The sequence below is a fragment of the Motacilla alba genome, chromosome Z, assembly GCF_015832195.1.
Source record: "Motacilla alba alba isolate MOTALB_02 chromosome Z, Motacilla_alba_V1.0_pri, whole genome shotgun sequence".
Taxonomy (NCBI): domain Eukaryota; kingdom Metazoa; phylum Chordata; class Aves; order Passeriformes; family Motacillidae; genus Motacilla; species Motacilla alba.
Window position 1 is genome coordinate 71,918,943 of NC_052046.1, and position 23,325 is coordinate 71,942,267.

General features: G+C 40.0%; 1 protein-coding gene across 2 annotated transcripts in view; it reads left to right on the plus strand.

Moving 5' to 3' along the window:
• MEGF10 (multiple EGF like domains 10) overlaps window positions 1-23,325 on the plus strand; it is an 84,945-nt gene that overhangs the window by 33,420 nt on the left and 28,200 nt on the right. For both annotated transcript variants that reach the window (XM_038124938.1, XM_038124937.1), the window contains exons 6-12: window positions 5,548-5,794; window positions 6,308-6,428; window positions 8,288-8,424; window positions 10,784-10,996; window positions 16,856-17,030; window positions 17,835-17,955; window positions 20,452-20,615. In XM_038124938.1, the coding sequence (XP_037980866.1) occupies window positions 5,548-5,794; window positions 6,308-6,428; window positions 8,288-8,424; window positions 10,784-10,996; window positions 16,856-17,030; window positions 17,835-17,955; window positions 20,452-20,615 (1,178 nt within the window). The remainder of the gene's footprint in view (window positions 1-5,547; window positions 5,795-6,307; window positions 6,429-8,287; window positions 8,425-10,783; window positions 10,997-16,855; window positions 17,031-17,834; window positions 17,956-20,451; window positions 20,616-23,325) is intronic.

A 23,325-nucleotide genomic window follows, 5' to 3' on the forward strand; every position in this document is an offset into this window, starting at 1 on the left:
AAAAACACATTTTCATTGTTCTTCCACTTCACGGATCAAAAGGCTTTTATAAAGTAAACAAGAAAAAACCCTGAATTAAGTTTAGGCTTAGCATTTTGAATAAAAATCCTTTCTTACACACAAAACAAAAAGTAACAATGAAAAATATGCCACGGGGTAAAAGGCCTACAGTATAACAAATGCAATCGGAGAGAAACAAAAGACTGAAAGAAAATTCCAGATCCAGTAGAAATGGCATTCTGGAAAAAAAAATTCCATGCATTTTTGTGTCTGGGATGTAGGTAAAGTAGGTCTTTTACTAAAAGACATTGGTATTTTATAGTTATTATGAATGATTCTCTGAAGGAAAAAAAGGGGGTTTTAAATTAATATGCATGTGCAATTTTCATAGCATTTTGAGATGACTAGAACAGAGCAAAATAAAAAAAAATACATGGAGAATAATCCATGGTTTTATTGAATAATACTTTGAAGGTTTTCTACAGGATGTTTTTATTCTAGTTTTCAGGATAGCTGGCTTTGTTCCCTGGCTTTTTTGACTCATCTCTGAAGTTTCTGTTTGCCATGTTCCACATTTGCTGTCCAGGCTGACAGGCTGATGTCACTGGGGGCTTAATGCATCTTGTCAAATATGAAACACACTTTGAGTATTTATAGCTTTCAAATTCAGTAGGAATTTACTTTTACTTGGATTAAATTCCAGTTGGGAGAATTATTATCTGTTTCCTACCCTGCAGAAATATCCTAAGGGAAACAATTGCAATCCATTTAGATCTGCAGATGGACATAGCAGAGAGTAGTTTCAAGAATACTCTCTAAACTTTAAAGTAGGTGTGATGTGAGTATAGATTAGGGATAACATCCCTTTTTTTTGTTATTTTTTTGCTTAGAAAATCAACGGATTTTTCTTCTATTGACTCTTGTCCCTTGGGACATGTCCAGGGATTACCAATCTTGTTTGTAGTTACAAGACTCAGTGGAATACTTGTTTGGATACATGAAAGTGTTTTCAATATTGTCCTTTTTATACTCACTCTGTCTATGGTTGGCTATTGGGAAGGGAAGAACAGGGAAGAACAGAGAAGGATGTTGAAGCTGTGGGCAGCTTCAGTTTGTTTTACATGCTGAAGCAAGGAAAATCACCTTTCACTTACTAAAGGCTGTAATTGCTTGAAACTTTCTGAAGAAACTCTGTTGGGAGTTTTGAGGGCAGAAAGACAGGAATAGATGTATGTGCCAGTGTTAGATTATTTTAAATTTATACTTCACAATATTGTGTTCCAAGGGAGGGAGTATTTACTCCCTGCTGTCTGTGTAGGGAATTTTGTTTTCAGTTTTTTTAAAAGGCCATAAAAATACATAAGCCTAATGAAGTGATAAGAATCTCCTCTGTTTTCAAACAGTGGTATGTATTTCCAGGAACACACTGCAATGTGTCTTGCAGAAAGATGGGTAAGATAGACTAAAATCTCATTTACTTGTCTTGGTGCTACATATGAGACACCTGCAAGAAACTGACAGCAAGGACTGTAAATCTTAGTTTTGCTGTAGTTCTTCTCCCTCCCCAATGGCACAAAAAGAAGCGATCTTTAAAAATAGCATTGCAATAAACATTGTCTGGCTTGAGTATGAAGTTATAAGGGAAATTGTGGCATAGTTAAAAAGTAGTTGCAAGTTAGAATTTCTAACGAGGTCTTTCTTCTCGTAAGTGTTCTTTGGCTTGATCTGATAGCCTTATTTGTTTATTATAGGTCAGCCTTTAGAGAAGTGCAGAGTTTCAGGTGATCGAGGTGGGTTATCAGTGATGAACTGGGAATTTTTTGCATTTTTTTGTTGCCCTTTAATGAAATCAACATTTTAAAAAAGCAGGAAAAAACCTTACGAGCATGTGACCGTATTTAGTTAAAAGTGGTTTTTGTTTATAAAAAGCAATAAAGTAGTTGCCAAATTCTACCCATGTGTTCCAGATTCTTAGAAAAAAATCATTTAAAAAGATAAATTAAAATATCAGAGCTCCCACCACCCCAGTTTGTAAATTACAAAAACTGTTTGCACAAAACCTCATTTAGCCCAGCACAGTAACAATGTGCATTGCAGTTATTTTACAAGGAAATCATATACTATATAGGAGAAATTTACATCTTTGAAGATGCTACAGAAGACCCCAAATTGGTAGCAGTTTCCATCACAGTTTTCAATGTCTTCTCAAAGGTGGTTCCTTTAGATTCTCCCTGTTTCTCAAGTCACTTGGCCCTCAATGTCAGCAAGAATTTTTATCATGGTAGACCTGCATAGTCTTAGAGATTCTTACCATAGTGCTCATGTTGAATAGAATTATGCAATGCAGTGCTCTTATTCCAATTCCTGCTTTTGCTCAACAAAGCAGAGAGCAAAGTTCTTCTTCCTGTTTCTGTGGCATTGTGTGATGTGCACAGTGCATACTCTGGTGACAAGAAAAGATATTCCCAGATAAATAATAAAAGGAAAAGATTATAGGAGGATGTGGCTTTGATACCACAGTGTTAAAAGTGATGTTTATGTGTATTTTCTTTTTTCCCTACCGCATAAGGGGAGGGCAGAAAGGATCCTGTGAATCTGATCAAAAAGCTGACAGGGAGACTAACTAATTAATTTGTTTAAAACATAAGAAAACCTGAGGGTGAATATAATGTGTAAAAGGCAAAGAGGGCCTTTTGTAAGGAAGGTGTTCTGTGTGAGACAGAACAACAATAAGCCAGTTCTCTAGGATCAACACAGAAAATCAGTACTGGTTTCCTGGCTGGGTTCGGCACCTCTGAGTGGTACAGACTTTGCAGGAGTTACTGGGGCCGAGATGCACCATCCTTGTGCTGAAACCATTCTGAACGTTCCCTTGTCTCTGTGCATTGCTCCCCTTTCCCCTTGTGCTGAGAGAGATGGTATCGCAGCTCAGGATCTGTTCAGAAGATTGGTGTCTGAGGATTTTGCAGGTGCCTGCTTGTGGTGTGTGCCCTGTGCATGTGTGCCTGTGACCTGGGTGCAGCCAGCACTGCTGTGCTCATTAACCTCCTGCTGACTCTGTAACCTGGCAGTAGCCATTAACTTCAAGAATATCCCATTCCACCAAATTAGCAGATGTGTGTGACTTCCAGCCCAGCTTTCTCAGTGTTTGAATCCTAGAAATAGTCTGATGTAGTAATTGTATAAAAGTAATCCAAACTCGCCACAGGAAATAATTCTACCCGTTGCCGCCTTCTTTTCTAGTAGTAAACTGAGCATCAGTTTCTGACAAATCACTCTGATTTCCTATGGAGAATTTTATTGATGATCAGTCAGGGGACATAGAGGTAAAACATGATTATCCATCTTGTTCAGTATTATTATTTACTCCCCTTAATCATGCACATTTCTCCACAGTTCCGCCCATAACTCACAGGTGGATGGAAGGCTGGTGACAGGCCTTGTGTGAAGGGTTGTGGCAAAACTGCACCATGCTTGGGCCACCACTGGAATGTCATGAAAGATTGCAAACTCAGTATTTGTTATTCACCTTATCATTGCCAGGAGAATGGTCCTGAGGCTGAGTGCCCTATTGCTAGCCATAAGATGTGCTTTTATTTTAATGATTTCCTGCAAACACAATGAGAAGGTCATGCCAGGAAACTTAATTAATGCTGGCTGCACCAAATACCCCATTCCCAGCAGCTGGTAAAAGAACACCACCTCTCATTTACCAACCAAGAATAAATCTCTTGCCAGTCCCATCTTTGTAGCAAGGGCATATTCTGGCTGCCTCCATCCTTGCCTGAGCTCTGCACTGGAACAGTTGTGGTGTGGCAATCAGTCTGAAATCTCCTGTTTATCAGACATGTCTGGAGAGGGCTTTTTGGGTTTTGATTTTTTTTGTTTGTTTTTGGTTTGGTTTGGTTTTTTTTTTAAATTATCATTATTATTATTACTTGTTTGGTTTATTAGTTAGTATTTCCATGAGGAATGGCAAAAATTGAAATTTTGTCTGAAACAAAGAAGACTTTCATCTGAATGCAAACTAATGTGTTAAGAATATATATATATATATATATATATATATATATATATATATATATATATATATATATATATATAATATATATATATAGTTTCCTGCCCGGTTGAGCAGGAGGATTACACGTTCTACTCTACATGTTGAAAATGTTTAAATTATCATGGCAAAAGGCAATTTGAGAGACGCAGTGTGTTACAGAACTGTTGTAGGCCTGTTGTTTGTCCAAAACAAAACCCACACATCTTTAAAGACAGAGGCCAATAGTAAGATGGGCAGTTGTTCTTACAGCTCAGCAGCATTGCTGGGTGTTTATAATACGTAACACTACTTTCTGTTGCTCTCTGGTTTATTGTGTGTAAGTGCTCACAGTATCTCCATTTATGGATGCATGTTCTAGTGACCTATACTGGGGAGAAAAAAAAAAAACAACAAAACAACCTTAAGGAGTAGATTCTTGAAAAGACCCTAATTCCTTTTTATTAGTGTAGCCTGGGTGAACAGCTCTTACAGCTGAATAATTCCTACCCTGAGGAGCATTCTTGAATTACTTTGCATTAGCCTAGGAAAGTGTGGCTGTTCTCTGCCTGGCTTTTTTGCCCCAGGAGAAGACTGGGAGAACAATGGTTGTCAGTCTCCAAGAGGAGAGCCTGGGCTTACAGTTGCTGCAATTGAAGCTTTCCCATTGTGCTGCTGTTATCAACAGAACATAAAAATAAAATCAGATCATTTGACCATATGATTAACACATTCCTGTTGAACTCCAGGTGACCCTAATCTTCTGGCTCTTCACAGAACCTCCTGTGTTTCTTAGGATAAAATTTCTTCCTTAACATTGAGTTCTTCTTTTGATGCTGAAATACCCTCTGAATGGTTTGCTTATAGGGCTTTAGTGGATGCATTGGGGCAGACAAGAAAAGATGGATTTGAATGATCGTAAAGATGCATTGGATAATCAAATTTGTAGCATCCAGATGAAGTTTAACCACATAGTTGTTAATTTCCTATTGCTTGGTGAAGTGCTTCTTGTGTTTTCTTTTCCCCTATCAGTGCATTTGAAGATTGCAAAGGAAATATTTGCAATTACATGAACAAGTAGGAATTCTTTGATTTGCCCAAAATCATAAGTCTACACTGAGCAAGCTTTGCAACTCCCTTGTGGGATTAAGAGAGTTGTTGGTGGATTTAGACTGCATTTTTTAAGTTAGCTAGACTTCCCTCTGTAAAGGGAAGCTCATGGCTTCATGGTGGAGAGTTCTAATGAAGAGTTTTGAGAATTAAGAGAGTCAAACTTGTATTTAGTTTTCAGCCTCATGTTTATAACGTTGGCTTTTCTCGAGAAGAATCAATTTCAAAAATCACATAAATGAAGTCTAATCTGCCTGCCACAAGCCTTGAGGACCAAGAAGGAATAACCATTTCCCTTCCGTAACTTCTTGCTTGTTGCTGCACCACCGCCTCACAGCACCTCCAAGTGCTGCAACCACAAAAATTCCTCTAAAACTTTTCTCCCTCTGCCCGCCCAGCGTGCGACAGCGACCACTGGGGACCCCACTGCAGCAGCCGCTGCCAGTGCAAGAACGGGGCCCTGTGCAACCCCATCACCGGCGCCTGCCACTGCTCTGCAGGCTTCAAGGGCTGGCGCTGCGAGGAGCGCTGCGACCCTGGCTCCTACGGCAACGACTGCCACCAGAAGTGCCAGTGCCAGAACAGAGCCACCTGCGACCACGTCACCGGAGAGTGCCGGTGTCCCCCCGGATACACCGGCGCCTTGTAAGCAGTGGCCGTGCTGTTTTTTGGGATGGCGGGGTTTTGGGAGAGTTTAGATGGACTTCTGTTCTGAGCTGGCAGGTTTGGGCAAAGCCGTGTTGCAGGGTGCATTCAGGTGTGCAGCCAGGAGAAGAAAATCCTTGGCCCAGATGGGTAAAAATGTACAAAAAGGAGCAGCAGAGCTATGTGGTCGTCACAGTCTGGCCCTGGGTTTGGGAAATGGCATTGAAACATGGAGTTGTTTGGCCTTGGTGATTCCAGAGCTGTGTGAGCAGCAGGGAATGAGTGCCAAACTGCATGTAAAGAGATGCCTTGGGAAGGAGTAATTCCTAGAATGCCAGGTCTGTTTCCTTAGATCCGTTGTGTGGGTGCCGCACATCACTCGGGGCGCATCTCTCTGCGTCACACTGCTCTGTGCTCCACGCTTTTGGCTGTAAGAGCTGATGATGATAGCACTGGAAACAAAGCTGGGGCCTGTGGTAACGGGTGTCTGTGCTGTCCCCACCCTGTGCACAGCTGTGAGGACCTGTGTCCCCCCGGGAAGCACGGCCCACAGTGCGAGGAGAGGTGCCCGTGCCAGAACGGAGGCGTCTGTCACCACATCACCGGGGAGTGCTCCTGCCCGCCGGGATGGATGGTAAAAAATGCTCTCTGAAACCCCCACAACCCCCCCAAAACTTCCATATTTGTACATCTCGACAGGGGAAAAAAAAAAACAGGGTAGCAAACGAGGATAGCAAATGTGGTCTGCTTGTAGCCAGGAGTAATGAGAAACATATTTTAGCATAAGGGACTGAAATAAAATGCTTGCGAAACCATCTGTTACTGAAAATGCTCCAGTTCTGCACTGCCTTTTTAACTGTATCAGATTCTGGGAAGCCAAAGACATGAGTTGTGCTGTGACAAGGCAACATCCTTTCGATCTTGCCTAGGAATCATTGGTTTCTGTGTGTAGGTTGATGTTATAGGGAGATGACACCATTGCGTTCATTAATAGTGGGGTTTGTGCCTGTTTTTATATGTCCAATGTGAATGGAAAAAAGCCCAAAACGTTTGGCTGGTGTGTTCACTGTTGGGGAGGAGATGGGACATCAGATCTTTGACATTATCTTTAGGCTTCCTTCCCTTTTATCAGAGGGTAATATATTAAGACCTGACCTTGGAGCTGCAAATTACCTTCCCTTGCTATCAGGCTGCCTGTTCTGAGTTGGAAAATAATGCAGTTGGAAGGTGATCAAGGCCCAAAAAAATTCTTTAAGTGCATTTGCTGATAATATTGATCATGAGCATTTGATAATATTTTCCATTTAGATGTTTCTTTTCTGTGAAAATTCACATTTACTGATCATTTCATTACCTTGTGATTATATTATACTGAGAAGAACCTGTGGCAGAGACCAGTTTTTCACCAACTAGAGAGCATGCTATAAAATACAGCCTCTGGTTGCGAGATTCTGTAGCACACCTGACTACCCAGATTGGAATATGGCCATTTTTACTTTCTATTGCATTTCAGGCTAGAAGAGCAAAATTACTGGTTGTGGAATACAGATGTTTGCATAAATTCTTGACTCCCTTTATCTGCCTAAACACAGCTACTAAAACTGAGATGTAGCACATGAAGCAGTGAGGAAAGCTTTATGCTAGTATTGTGTGTTAGTAAGTTTTAATTTTAGAACTTTCAATTTCATGAAACACTCTTTTGTCAGTGTAGTCTTTTCTTTTTTTGTTTTTGCTTTTTTTTGCTTTTTTTTTTTTTTTTTGTAAGAGAGGTTTAAGGTAGCCAGGTGCAAATTCTGCAGTAGATTAAGATGCAGTCTTACAGTAGATTAAATACCTGCATGTCTTTTGTCTGACGAAATGCCTGTAAATACCTTTTTCTTGAAATGGCTTCTTAAAAGTCTTAGGTTCTGATGTTTCCCTCACCACCCAGGTGTGATTAATTCCAAGGATGTAAAAGGCAGTGCAGAAATTCAAAACCCATTGAAAGGAGCAATCATGCTACTTAAGCTTTTAGGATGTGCTGCTTTAAGTGAAATTGCAAACAGCTTTTTCATTCATAAAAAAAAAAAAGAAAAACGACCCACAACTTACCATGAAGTAGAATAATTGGGGCATTAGAGCAGCTGCTGATTCTTGCACCTCTATTCACTGGAGGGCATTCCTGGATATATAGCACTCCTGGTAGATAAATTGGGAAGAGATTGACATCAGTTCGTCTTTCATGTAAGTGTGTGTCATGTGTAGTCTTTCATGTGTAAGTGTTTTCACAGGTGCTTAGAGTGTTTTTCATGAGTGTTTTACTTCCAACATGCAAATCCTAGAAGATTATTCCTCCAGTGCTGGAACATGCCCCACATTTAAAGCTGGAGAAGGGTTTGGCCTTTCCAAGATTAGCACTGGGAGATTAATACAGCATGTCCTTGATCTTCCCTCATTTCCTTGTCCATTCAAGCTGCAGTCCCAACTCTTAAGACTTCTCTTCTTCACTCCCAGGGCATGGTCTGTGGTCAGCCTTGTCCTGAAGGTCGTTATGGGAAGAACTGCTCCCAGGAGTGCCAGTGCCACAACGGAGGCACCTGCGACTCAGCGACAGGCCACTGCCACTGCAGCCCAGGCTACACAGGGGAACGGTAAGGAAAACCCATTCCTGCCAGGCTGCTGAGCCTGGAGGGCTCTGCTACAGCAGGGGAACTTCAGTAGCTGGTAGAAGGATCTGTGGAAGCATCTGAGATATGATTGAAAGTGCTGATTTCAGTGATAAAATGTTTGCCGTGTCGCTCAGCTGATGCCAGGTTGCAAGCTGGAAGTCCACGTGAAAGAACACTTCCTGTGAAGGAACTGCTGGGTTTCACTGTTTCCCTGCTGTGCTTTGGCACTTCTTGTGAGTCTTCCTTCCTTGGAGTGCCATGCAGAATGGTGCAGCCTGGGCTGTGGTGAAGGGGTGAGGAGGGAGGCTCGTGGGTTTGTGCAGATGTCTGGCACTCACAGCATCGAGGGAGGCTCGTTCAGTCCCTCTTCAAAGGCTGCATGCAGGCTGGAGAGTTGTCTGCTAAAAATGATCTGCTCAAATGAAATGAAACATTTCATTTTCTGATGGCTGTTAAGTCAGCTTTGGCAGATTGGAAAGATAGCAGAGTGAGACATCACTTTCGAAGGCAGTGGAAAGCAATGAAAGAACGTTTTCCTGCATTTATTTTACGTAGCACACAACTCATTTTCAGGAGTCAGCAGCAGCCTGATCACTGGGGTCAGTCCAGGGGATCCCTGCCAGCAGCTGTGGGTTTTGAAACCATATGCACTCCCCACACCAGTGTTCACAGGACATGGGAAGTGCTCTGCCAGGCATAATGTGGAAAAAGACCTCAAGAAGAAGAGAAATAATTAGCCCAGAGCCATTTGCATGCCAACGTTATATTTTTGTCTGTGAAGAAACAGTGCAGAAAGTGGTAGATGCATTTAGGCAGACATAGACAGGGGCTCCAGGGAAAATCAAAGGAGTAACCACACAAGTGTCTACACAGTGCTCTGCAGTGGTGTTTCTAAAAGTAATTAAATTTTTCGTATTGTAATAATTTAAATCTGATTTTCATCTGAAATACCTTACAGTTTGCTGCAGTTTGATCACTTTTGCAGATCTTAGCCTCCTTCTTTTCCTGCAAAAGGGGCTGTATTTTCAATTCTTTCATTTTTCAAGATGGTTCCAAGGGCAGGAAGGAGTCAGTGGCAAGCTTGTAAACCTGGTCCTTGTTTCATGTCAGAGAATTGTGTGGACACTGCCTGAGGTAACCCATACACACCACCTCCAAAGAAATGGTTTTTTGCAAGTTAAATAAAAAAAAAATCTGGGTTAAATTTTGTCTACTGTGGCTGAAGTTCCTGGATGCCATTTGAAGAAAATTCTTTCGCAGCTTTATTTGTATAACTTCATCAGGACACATTGATGCAGGGTAATTAGCTCTGTTATTATGCTATTAGCGCTACTGTTATGCTACACCTCAGGAGAAAAGATTTTATTGATAAAAAGTTAGGACAGAGTTACAAATACCTTGAAACTACTTGGTATCAGCGTCAGATTGAGAAAAAGACTGTAGAAGCATGAAACAAACACATCTGCCCATTTTACTTCAGTCAGAGGGCTTTGCTAATTTATGTTACATTTTGCAGTGCCTTGTATCATGTGTCTTTGAAAATTCTCATGTAATGAACCACTAGTCATACCTGAAAACAAACCAAAACAAAAAAAAAGCCAAATCTGTAAGGAAAACAGAAAAAGGAAAAAAAAAAAAAGAGGGAGAAATAAAAAGAAATAAAACCATTAATAATGTGTTACATTATCAAGCAGTATTTTTTTACAACATGTAACTTGACTGGCACTCATAATTTAACAGTTTCTTTTTTAGAACACAGGAAAGACAAAGCTGAAAACATCAAACTCATAAGACATAGCCAATTTAAATTGCTATCCAGAAAGTCATCACTTTATGAGTTGAAAATTCGAGAAGCAGGATTCTGAAATTTTATTTTCTAGTAGTCAGGTTAAAGATAGAGACTGATCTAAAGGTTAAACGATGTGTTCCATTTATGAAAAATTAAGGAGATAAATCTGTTGCCTAAAGTGTCTATCTTCTCAAAACTTTGTGAATAGGAGAGGAAAAGTTTGGTGAAGAAGTCTCTTTCTCAAGATATAGTTTCCTTAAACAGCAACCAAAATCATTGCTGCTTCCCCATGTGGGTTAAACTCAAATCTTTACTGATATTCATTTTCATGTGTCAGAAAAATGAGATGAAAAGAAGGGGTTTGATCTCCTGAAGGTTTTTCCAAGTTACACAGATTTTTGCTCTTATTTAATTGGCATTTTTGACCAGTAGAAGACATTCCTCCTAAACCAAATTTCCTATGAACCTCCAGAAGCTGTCATTTATGGGAAGTATAACATTTTTTTTTTGTTTGTTCATTGGTTGTTTGTTGTTTTTTTTTTTACCTCACAGGTGCCAGGATGAGTGCCCAGTGGGGAGCTATGGGCTGCTTTGTGCAGAGACCTGCAAGTGTGTGAATGGTGGGAAGTGCTACCACATCAGTGGTGCCTGCCTCTGTGAGCCTGGCTACACTGGGCAGCACTGTGAAACCAGGCTCTGCCCCGAGGGGATTTATGGCCTCAAGTGTGATAAAAAGTGTCCCTGCCACATGCCCAACACCTGGAGGTAGGCTTTGCACCCTCTACCCTGCTTTGTTTTTTCCTAAACAGAACAAAGAAATCAAAATATAAGCTGAAAAGGGGTATTTTCTTGATTTTTCCTAATACTTTCATGCAAACTGAAGCAGCTGAAGGCTTGTAAGTATTTGGTATTCTCTGACTACAATGAGAAAGAAAATACCAACCCAAAAGATGCTTTGGATTTTTTACTTCCAAGCATGTTTGATCATAATATTCACTGCTGTGTTTGGTCTCTGACCCATGAAATAAATATTAAGACAAAGCGTGACCTTTATCAATGTTTGCCACCTGAATAAATCATTATGTTGCTCACTGTGACTGAATAAAGTCAGTGCACATGGGCTGCCTCTTACTTACTCTGGTTTACAGTAGATGAGAAATAATTAATTGAAATCAATGGATCTTTAAAGTCTTCTGATTAGGGCATGAGGAGCTTGGACATTTCTCTGTCTCTTTATATAAGAATTTCTGTGGGTGACTTATTTTAGTACAAAATTTCAAAAGCCTTAGCTATTGTAAATCTGGGATAAGTACATACTGTAAATCTGGGAAAAGTTCATTTTTTGTCATTTAAGAGCTTTTTTGAGTGAGCGGGTAAAATCCAATCCCTGGAAATCAAATTAAAATAGTTTTAGATGCTTGAGCCTGTCCAAAGGAGAGCAATGAGGCTGGTGAGGGGCTTGGAACACAAGTCGAAGAACGACTGAGGGAGCTGGGGTTGTTTAGCCTGGAGAAAAGGAGACTCAGAGGTGACCTTATTATTCTCTTCAACTTCCTGAAGGGTGGCTGTGCTGAGCTGGGGGTTGGTCTCTTTCTCTGGGCAAGAACAGACAGAACAAGAGGACACAGTCTCAAGCTGCGCCAAGGGAGATCCAGGCTGGAATTAAGGAGGAAGTTTTTCACAGCGAGAGTGGTCAAATACTGGAATCATCTGCCCAGGGAGGTGGTGGAGTCACCATCCCTGGATGTGTTTAAAAAAAGACTGGCTGTGGCACTTGGTGCCATGATCTGGTTGAGGTGTTAGAACATGGGTTGGACTCGATGATCTTAAAGGTCTCTTCCAACCTAATAATTCTGTGATTCTGTGATTCCCATTAGCTTAGCTTTTACACATCTCTCCTCATTCAGGAGGGAGGGATGAGCCCTGTTCTTTGAGTTTTTGGGGATTTTGACAGCATTTGAGCGTATTGTTATGAAAATATAAAAAACTGGTTATTTGCAGACAGAGTTTCAGCTGTGAGGGAGGGATGTCAGATGTCAGTTGAGGCGAGCCAGCATATTTATAGAACAATTGTGGACAGCTTTCTCTTGTTACAAAACAGTTCTTCTGATTAGATACTGTGGTCATTGTGCATTCACTTACATTTAATTGCATTACTAATAACAGTACCTTGGAGAAGGTTTGTGAGCACGATTTAAATTTCTGCTATTGAGAGTAGCTGTGAGGGTCATTTACAGGAGCTACTGAGTGTCACATAGAATGCTGCTCTACATTAATAGAAGAGGCACTTTTTCTCATAGACAAAACAAAAGCCTTTAGTCGGAAGTTTGCAGTGATGTTAAATCCATCTATGGAAATAGCTACTCTGTTAATTCTTTGTGAAAAATTATTTTGTGTTTTGTTGGAGTTGTCCAACACACTTTTTGTTGGCAAACTGTGCGACAACAAGCTGAATAATTTCCCCCTTCCAGTCATATACTTTTACAGTTGTGTATTTGTGCTTCTGCTCATCCCATTTGCCTGAAATACCTTGAAAAAAAATAGAGAGTTGTTTTGATGTAAAATCAAGCAATTTATTGTTTGGGCAGTATGGTCAGGAATAAATGGCATTATAATGCAGGGCCCTCAGATTAGGCTAGCACACCAAAGACTGTTGTGTTGTGAATTATAGTTTGCTACTTCCCTACAGAAAATCTGTCTGCAGACTGTTGCAGCAGCCTGGTTTGACAGGAATGCATTGCACTGTATACCATTTCTAATATTACAGGGATTACTTCTGATTCATGTCCCACGCAGCTGTTCCTTCATTTATACCACTGGAAGAGACGGCTCGTGGTCAAATCAGATCACAAATGTTCACAAGTAAACAACAGCATTTGGCTGGTCTTTTTTTTTTTTTTTTTGGACATTTCCCCCTCTGAATGACAAATCCAAAGGCACTTAACAGCCCTGAAGGTGCTGGACCATATTTCATGATTATGAAATTTCATTCATTATCATGATGTGTGAGAAAAATAAATATTTTCATTGCTTCACAAGTCTATTGTACATACGTGTAAGTTGGTTCCCCTTGGGTCAGGATGTGCCCAAGACCATAAACAGCAGGAATCAGGGTAATGATGTAGAAGACAAAACTCCCTGTGGGCACTTGAGTCGTTTTGAGTATCTTTTGAAAATCTTTTTAGAAGCCAGTTGTGCCAGGTTGTCCTCCCTTCTTGATGTCAGTCAGCCACGAGGCAACTCTATAACCATGTCAGGGAATACCCTCAACCCTCTCCTGCCTGCCACAAGCACTGCACTAATTCATTTAGCAGCAAAGCAATCTCAGGGCATGCAAAAAAAGGGGTGGAATTCCTTCTGGAAATAAACTGTGTGTGTCTGTAGGTCTGGGGTTCTGTTTTGGGGGCCCTTGATACCATGACAGATTTTTTCATCGGAGTGTGATCACTGGTTTAGATATCCTCAAGAGGAGCTATTGGTAGAGCTATAGGTTATTGCTATTAATCAATGTAGAAGTGAACAGAAAGGATAATTAAAAACAAATGCTTAGCTCCAAAAATTACTGCTCTAAAGAAAGTGTATGTAAGTTCCAGAATACAACTATGTTTTCTTTACATATTTCTCCACATACACAGTTGAAAAATGCACGTTCTTTGTTTTTTATTACTGTTTTATGATTGACAAAAATTGCATCAAAACAGCTTTGACAAAATTCATGACTTGCATTTTGGGTAGGCTGAGCTGTAGGGATTTTACTGCTTCTGTTGGTTGACAGCAGCTCCTGGAGATGAAAGGAAAGCCCTTCGTTGCTCTTGGTTGTACCAGCAGCCTTTATTAAATGCTCTGTAGAGCATAAAAATAGTTATACTTGAGAGATTTTAATCTGTTTGAGGAGCCCAGAGGACAGCAACAGGTAAAAACCTTCTTGTACCAGCACCCTTGGTGCAGTTCAGCCTGCAATTAAGATTTATTCATGACATGAGCACTAGTGGGTTTGTTTTTTTCTTGTCTCATGCCCTTTCTGAGATACCTGTGTAGGATTGATTGCAGTTTTATTGGTGGAGTTCATGTTTGCTTCATGTTGTTTGGCTCTGTTTTTAAAGTAAAGATTAGGGCTTTTTAATTTTCCATTTTTCTAATGAGCCTGTATGTGCAGGTGCAAGAGCTTTTAATGGAAATTTTGTATTTATTCATATTTATATTTATTTTTTAGGGTGCTACACAATTTGGTTAAAAGCAAAACACGTAAATGAAGCGTATAAAAATCATTATTTCACCTATTTGTCCTTCAAATACATAATATGAACTACCCACAGTAAATTTTTTGTCTCTGTACAGAAGAGGGTTGTATTTCCAGCAAGTGTGAACAGACATCCAGGAATAAAAGAGGATATACTGCCAGTATCTCCCAGCATCTCTTTATATCCCTACCTTAATATTTAAATATTATTGCCAATTAAGATAACTGCGTGAGAACCCATCAAAAACCTCCAGAAGTGCTTTGGCTTCCTACATCTAATTACAAATCACAGAAATACTAATTTTGGTATCAATCAATACATGGGCAAGGGCGCCTCAGTGACACTCACTGGGAGGCACAGAATATCAATGCCTCTGCCTCATATCCAGTGCTTCCTCATGCGTGTGGGCTCCCCCTCTCCTGGAAGGGGGAAAAAAAAAAAAAGCTCAACAACAAACCACACTTCCAGTCAGGAATTTACAGGATTCCATGAACACCGGGATTTCTGTCGTAAAGTGCCAGTGCTACTGAATTTATGTTATGAATATATTCTGGTTCTTATCCTAACAACAATCTAGTTGTGAACTGATTTTTTTTTTTAAATTTTCCCTGTTCTGTGTTCTTTCACTGATGAGAACTCGGAGTCCTACAGGATTTTAGGACAGGAGACAAACCTGATTATCTTGTTGCATCATGTGCCTTCATAATTTTGCCTGTGTTTTATATGAGAATAGCTCCATTTCATCTTGTTTCATGGCTGGTATGCACATAACAAATAGCCAGGGCTGGTCAGAATGAACACCATGAGTTTTGAACCATTTCTGCATGAAAAGGCCTTTCCTCTCACTTTATGTCAACACTGTTAAAGGTATTTTAATATCTTAAAAACCCACAAATTTTAATGGTGCCATAGTGTGTGCATTAAATATGCGGAAAGCAGAATACACAGTGATGTTCCAACTTTCACAATCCATGCCTTCCCTGATTAGCAATGGTTGTTTTCAGCAATTTTTAAACTCTTACTTGGACAAGGGCAGCCCTCAAGTCCAAAAGCAGTTGTAACTGCTCTTGTGTTCCCGTGTTACACTGCAGCTCTTTCAAAAATTGCTGTTGTAATGTTACAGCGTCTAAAAGTGCAGCAGGTATTTTTTCAGACTTTCAAATGGTCAGAAAAATACTCAGTTTCCAACACACCCCCACACACAAAGTCAGCAAGTCTTGCAAAACCAGGCTCTTGTCATGGGTCATTTAATTTGTCTGGAGGAAGGATTTTTTTTTTTTTTTTTTTGGGTCCTTCCAGCACTCTTAAAGGAGCTTCACTTCAATCAGTGGGAGGCAAATATCTCCAAACAGTCTTCCCATTGTAAATATATTGGATTTGGATACTGAGGCTTTCCTTTGGTGAGAATTAAGCAAATGCTTTGTCTGCCAGAGTGCTACAGAGCACCCCATTGTGTCCCCTCTCCCAGCCTATATATCCTTGCACAGCTGATGATGTCCATTTGTTACGAGGCAGCAGCTGTCTGCGTGGCCCTTCAATGAAACTGCTGTTCCAGGTACAGAGGCAGCTGCTCTGCCACCAGGTATGGCCAGCAGAGAGGGGAGATACTCCCCAAAAGGTCACTGCTCTCATGCTATAGCTGGCTTCCGCCCAGTGCTGATGTTTTTTTTCCATTCTCAGTTGTCCTCTTCCAAACTAGTTTAATGACGAGAACATTCTTGCTTTGCTGATGGGGTGCTGTGTTTTTATTTCCTGTTGGATGCCATGCTATTTTTCTTGATCATGTTTCTCAGACAGTGTGCTGCTGAGCTTCTGTAGGGCTACAAAAATGATCCTGTTAGAGTGGGAATGTAACAACAAATGTTGGGGAATTTAATGGTTTCATCCTCTTAGTATTTGTATCCGTGGATATTTGTCTTATGGTAAAAACTGTGTTTCAGCAAGGTTTCTGTTCAAATAGAGAAAAATGATACCTCTTCATTTCTTTCCATGTCATCCCAAAATGTCTTTATGTGTATAATGTTAAATTTCCTTTCCTAATTGGAACATATTTTTATATAAATACACCAAATTGTGGGAAGTAAAATCATCTCACGCAAGACCCTTCCCGCAACCCATCTGCAACAGGGGGGGTTTTTGGGTGTTTTTGGGTTCTGTTTTTTGGGGTTTGTTTGTTTGTTTGTTTGGGTTTTCTGGGATTTTTGGGGGTGGATTTTTTGGCTTTTTGGGTTTGGTTTTTTTTTGTTTGGGTTTTTGTGGGTTTTTGTGGAGTTTTTTGGGGGTTTTTTGAAGGGTTTTTTTGGTCCTGTGGAAAGAAAACAATACTTATGCCGTGTTTAGTCCTGAATTACTGAGTTAACCTTTCATCCCCCACCCGTGGCAGCTGTCACCCCATGTCTGGGGAATGCTCCTGCAAGCCAGGCTGGTCTGGGCTGTACTGCAACGAGACGTGTTCCCCGGGCTTCTACGGGGAGTCGTGTCAGCAGATCTGCAGCTGCCAGAACGGGGCTGACTGCGACAGCGTCACTGGCAAGTGCACCTGTGCCCCTGGATTTAAGGTAAAAGAGGTCTCGCTTTCACAGTTTCACAGTTTTCGGCCCCAGTTGTGCAGCAAATTCTTCAGGGTGCCACCTCGTCCGCGGTACAAGGGAAGGGAGGGTGTTTGGGTAGCACTGCTTGGGGTGTGGGACCCTGAAAAATCAGCATTTCTGGTGGGTTCTCACTGCTGAAACGAAGGCATTTTTAGAAGGAGAGGTTATTTGCTTTATAAGACGTTGATAAGAATGCTGTTAAGGTGTAAGTAAAGGCAGGAATGATGGGTTTCAGTCATCAACTCCTCACGCTCCATCTACAGAAACTTAAGCCAAAAGCACTTCTTTTTATACTTCGGGACAGATTATTCTGCAACTTTTACACACATTTGCTGTTACATGTGCTTTGGATGCTAATCTAACATTTTACAGTATGACTGTTCTTGTGAAAGTAATAACTGAAAACGTCAGCCAAATTAGCTCTTAAAAATATTTTACATACCCACATAATTTACCATTAGACTGCTTTCTTACTGTGTTTTGACTTCATAAAGAGCTTCTTTGTTATTGTCCACTGATCCACCTGATCTAACCAGGTGCTATGTGACTTGAGCTCTCACAGCAAATCGTAGAAAATTAATACTTATTAAAAAGACTTAAAAATACTTCAACAGCATGAAGATGTCCCTCTCTCCTAAATTAAAGATAATTTAGTGACAGCCTAGGACATGCATGGGCTGTGTTTTTTCCTGGCTTTTGTATCACTTGAGTCAGTTGTATTGTCCGAGCCTCCTCAGACGGTTTTTAGACTCTATTTTTTTAATAATTCAGGGTGCATCTTGTGGTACCCCTTGTCTCCCTGGGACATATGGAGTGAACTGCTCCTCTGTGTGCAGCTGCAAGAACGGGGCCACCTGTTCACCTGTGGATGGCTCTTGTGCCTGCAAAGCAGGTAAGTGTCCCCTCAGATGGGTTTCATTTCCCTGCAACTGTAAAACGAAATTGGGTTTTTGAAGTAGAGAAGAGGAAACTTAATGAGAAGCAGGCACTTGATGCTTCTGCTGCTCTGGGAGGTGAAAACAAGGAAAACGTGTTCTCAGGGAAGAAAACTTGTTCTCTGCTCTGTCATGAGGTCTGTGGGGTGTACCCTTTATCTGATGTCAGCATTCCTGATCAAAATCAAACAGAATCCCAGAACGGTTTGGTTGGAATTACATAACTCTTCTATTATTTTTTTAATTAATGGTTTTCATTAACTTTTAATAACTTGCTTTTAATTAATCATAACCCGTATGTTGACTATAAGCAGTGTGGTAGTTTTGAATCACTTTTAGCCACAATTTAGCAAAGTTTGTCGTATGCAGCTGTTGTGAGAATGCTTGGGAAAAGTTACTGAAACTTCAAGTTTTCTGTAGCTAATTTTGATATGCTTCAATGAACAAAGCCTGGGGGAGGGACAGAGAGAGAGATGTGTTGTTTAAAATGAATATAAGAAGTGCAGAATTTATGGGCTGCACAGACATTTTGCAGAAGCCAGAAGATGAGGAAGACGACAAGATAACTAAGACTCCATATGTGTGTGTTGGAAACTCCCTACCCGTGGAAATGATAATAAAAAGAGTAAAAAATACAGACTAATTAGCCTGAGAAATGGGGAACCAATTACCAATAGAGGATAGAATGCTACGTAATGAAAGAGAATTACGTCATTTAGAACCAATGAATAATAATTTCTTTGTTTGCTAAAAATGGATAAATAAGTGAAAAAGTTTTGTGTCTGCATCTGTGTGGAGGCCAGAATTTTGTCAGCCACACAAACACAGACCCTGACCAGGAGTAAACCAATGCCTGACTTGCTGACACAGAAAAGACAGTGTTAGAGGGGTTTATTTATACCAAGGGTTTTGGAGGATTTGTAACAGTTTTGGTTGGAAGGAACCTTAAATCCCATCCAGTTCCACTCCCTGCCATGGCAGGGACACCTTCCCCTGCCCCAGGCTGCTCCCAGCCCCAGTGTCCAGCCTGGCCTCGGGCACTGCCAGGGATCCAGGGGCAGCCCCAGCTGCTCTGGGCACCCTGTGCCAGGGCCTGCCCACCCTGCCAGGGAACAATTCCTTCCCAAGATCCCATCTAAATAGAGTTTGCTGGACAAATAGCCACTAAATTTTTCAGGGACTGACACTGTTAAATCAGCTATGCAGCCAATGTGAAAGTTCTGCTCTTTCCAGAGACAGTATGGCTAATTTAACTCTGATCAGGTTGATACTGCAAAGCAGCCAGGTCATGAGGATAAAAATATTCCTTGGGCAATGCAGAGTCCTGTCTTCCTGTGCCCATGCAGTTTCAATCACACTACAGTGAAAGAGGACAGCAAAAAGTAAAATTAAACTGAACATAGGTACTTGTCATGTAAACACAGGAAGATAATAAATCCTGGGAAGACAACTGAGGGAGAGTGTCTCAATTTAAGTTACAAAAAATTACATTAGTTAAATTACAAAAATTTAACTAGTTACAAACTAGTTAAATTACAAAAAATGCATTTTTTTTCCTGAAATGACCCCTAAATTTGAAGTTATCAATGAAGCACGAGGCAGCCTGATTTCTGTGCATGTGTTTTGCATAGCCTATTGATCAGTCTCAGTGCAGAATTTTTTTTCCCTCCACTTACTGTAAACAAGGTACAAAATTAGAAACTTGGCCTGTGTCACTGGTGATGGTAGTATGTGACTGATTGCCTCACAGTGTTCCTCTTGAATCCAATGGATGATCACATTTTAAAAAATCTATTCACATCCCAGTCTATCCAGTCTGCAGACCATTGCTATCAGGCATGATCAGTGGTGAATGCTGCATTTTAGAGCTGTTTTCCATTAAATTTCTTTTTGTATTTGGAGAGAAGTACAGATCATCTAAAAGGTCTTCTGTGTTTCCTCAGAGAATCCAGTTTGAGCAATACTTTTATTTTTTCTCTCTCTCTTTTTTTCTTTTTTTTTTTTTTTTGTTTAGATACATGTTAAAACCATGTTACAGGACTGTCTGAGTTGAATGCTGGTGGAACAATTACGAAAGCAGCAGCCTGAGCCTAGGGAAAATATTCCTAATTATTTTCAGGCTACACCTTAACACCCTCAGTGTAGTTTAGAGCTTCTCAGTGAAATGTCAAGGTGTCTTTTTTTCCATTTCAGATCTTCCATCAGTCTCTTTTGCTTGTTGGCACCCATCTGCAGATGTGTGCTGTGCACAGATGTTACAAGGTGCCTTTGAACACCTTTGTTCCAGCCTGGACAAGCCCTCAGCTGAAGCAGCTGATAAATCCTGCAGTGAATTTTACCCCAGTATTGCCCACCTCAGAGACATGAAGCATCCTCTGAGAGGAATGGAGGAAAACCTGATCAATTTCTGACTTTAATCCCTTCTTTTTTTCTTTTTTTTTTTTTTTTGGCAGGTTGGCATGGTGTGGATTGCTCCATAAATTGCCCCAGTGGCACGTGGGGACTGGGCTGTAACCTGACCTGCCAGTGTCTTAATGGAGGGGCTTGCAATGCTCTGGATGGCACCTGTACCTGTGCCCCAGGATGGAGGGGAGAGAAATGTGAACTCCCTTGCCAGGTAGTTGAATAATTCCACTGAATTTTGAGTTTTTGCAGGAGAATACTGGGCAGGGAGGGGCATCTGTCATTCTTTGTCTCCATGGGGATGAGTCCCTTTGGAGCACGCAGGATGGGGTGCAGGGTCAGGGACAGACACTAACAATTCTTCTAACATTTCTTCATCAAATGCTATCAAACTGCTACTGTCCAGCTACTTTGAAGTGTAAATAATGACAGAAAAATACAAAAAATACACCCCAAATCAAATAATTAGTAATTACTTTAAAAAAAGTAATTTTAAGTAAAAGTAAAGAAATAAAAAGTATTTTAAATTACTTTTTTCCTTACGTCTGTGTTACAGTATGAATAAAGAATTTTCATTCCTTCTCAGTCAAAAGTGAGAACTCTTACACCCAGTGAAAAGTGAGCTACTCTTACACCCAGTTCCATCACAGGTCTTTGCTTTTCTACTGGGGCTTGGGCTTCTAGTCTCTCCCTGACTTTGGAAAATCAGAAATCATTTTGAGGACAGTGGCATGCTCCTTATCAGTTCTGTTTCACTTTGTAATCTGCAGCTTTGGGGAAATGAAATGCATAAATTCAAATCCATAATTTCAGAAGTTTTTAAATCGTAAAATTCCACGTGGATTTGTTTTATATTGTGTAACTTTTCAGTTTCAATTCTATTTTATACACTGAAAAATATTTTATAAAAAGTGAGTTTTTCCAGGGTCCACTGTTTTCAGTGATGGACATCAATTTTCTGGAAAGCTTTTAACAGAACTAATTATAAAATAAACTGATCTCTGCCCTTCTTTTCCCTTCCCCTGTTAACTTGTGCAATGTCTCTGCAGAGGAGGTTGTTGGTTTGATGTAACTGCAGAGGAATCACCTGAAGGGAACACACACCCTGTAAATATCACATTTAAGCTTCTTTCAGTTTGGACAAGCTTTACTGAGCAATGATATGATGGGAGTAGCTGAACTACAGCAGAAAACTGGAAATCACTCCATTTTCAATGAAGTCTTTTTCTGCTGAACTGCACTAGGAACACTCAGGAGTGATTTTTTTAGGTGTTTGCTTTTGGTTTTAAGATGAAGCACTCCTGTAGTGAGTGAAGTGGCAAAGAAAATGGAATATACTCTGGAAAGCTGATGGCAGTACCACCTGTGCAGTGTTTCCATCTCCATCAGAAGACTGATTTTTCTGTTTCCTCAAGCAGCTTTGTTTACCACTTAGTGCCTGATTCTGAAGGGTGATGAGACCTCCCAAGCTGCAGTAGCTCTTGCAAAACTGACATTTGAAAAAGACATGTACCATTTCAGAGCAATTGCATCACTATCCCAAACTTAGTAAAATAAAGCTTAAAAGCATTTCTGTATCAGATAATTCAGTATGCCCAAGCTCATTGTCTTCCTCTTCTCCCTCCATCTGTATCAAACAATGGCCATAAACATTTACCTATTTCAAATGCAAATTCTGCTTCAAAATTCCAGAGCAGGGGAATAAACAGAAACTGTTTATTCAAATAATAATGAATATAATAATTTATTAAAAAATAGTTCAAATACTATCAGTTGTCTGAAATGTTTTTCTTGTCTGAACAGAGACTTTATTTAAATCAATGTATTTCAGTTTGTTTCAGTAACTTCAGAACATTATTATCACTGCTTAGATTGTTGTTCAAGATTTGAACTACAGTATGGACTTGAGTCCAAGTACATAGCAGGCTAAAAATACTGCTTTTCAACAGCATATTTGAGGATTTCCTTTCATTCCAAATCTGATTATATGCAAAGGAAATGCTTAATCTTTTCTTTTTCTGTATATAAAAATGTATTGTTGAGATGAGTGAAAGGCTCCTTACACTGAAGTAATGTAAGATTTTGTTCTACTTTAGACTTGAAAGACTGGCAGTTACATAGAAAAAATCCTGTGGCACTCGGTTGAAATGTATGCATGAACATCAAAGAGCAGCAGATTAATTCTCATATAGGTTTTATTTAGATTTTTAATGTGACTGACACCAATTTTTAGCTTTGAATGTAAATTATGGGTGTTTAAACCTGACATGATTTTTTTCTTTTTTTGCCTTTGCTGTGGGTAACCCTGAAGTACTACTGTAAATTATACTGGCCTTTTTTCCATGCTCTTTTTTTTTTTTTTTTAATTTGGTTTTGATGCTTTTTATTCAAGATCAGTTGACTGTTGTACTTTGCCTTGTTTGGAGATTGCAAAGAATCTGCTCTTCTCTGTTTCTTGGGTTGTTTTTGTGTGAAATTATCCACAAATCTGTGTGCCAGCTTCTATGGAAGCAGCAAGAAAAGAAAATTCAAACGTTTAGATGTTTCCCATGAAAATATAAATACACCAACAGGGTGACTCAATTCGTGACTTCAGTCTCTTATCGGTTCAAAAAATGTTGCATAGGTAAAAAATAAATGTTTCATTTTGTGAACTCTTCCATGGCCAAAGATTATCTGTTTTTGATGGAGTATATGTTGTAGTGCAGAGAGAAATATTTTTAATCAAGAGAAAAGTTTCTAATCAAAACAAAGTGATAGTTTGCTTTATTTATGCAGTGAACCTCACACTGAAGGTATCTTGTAATTTAATGGTTTTTACTCATTTTCTTTAAAATTATGCTTCCATGTGGTACCCATTTTGACCCACAAGCAGAGATCTCAGGGTTTGATGCAGAAAGGAGACTTAATTGCTTTAGTCTTGG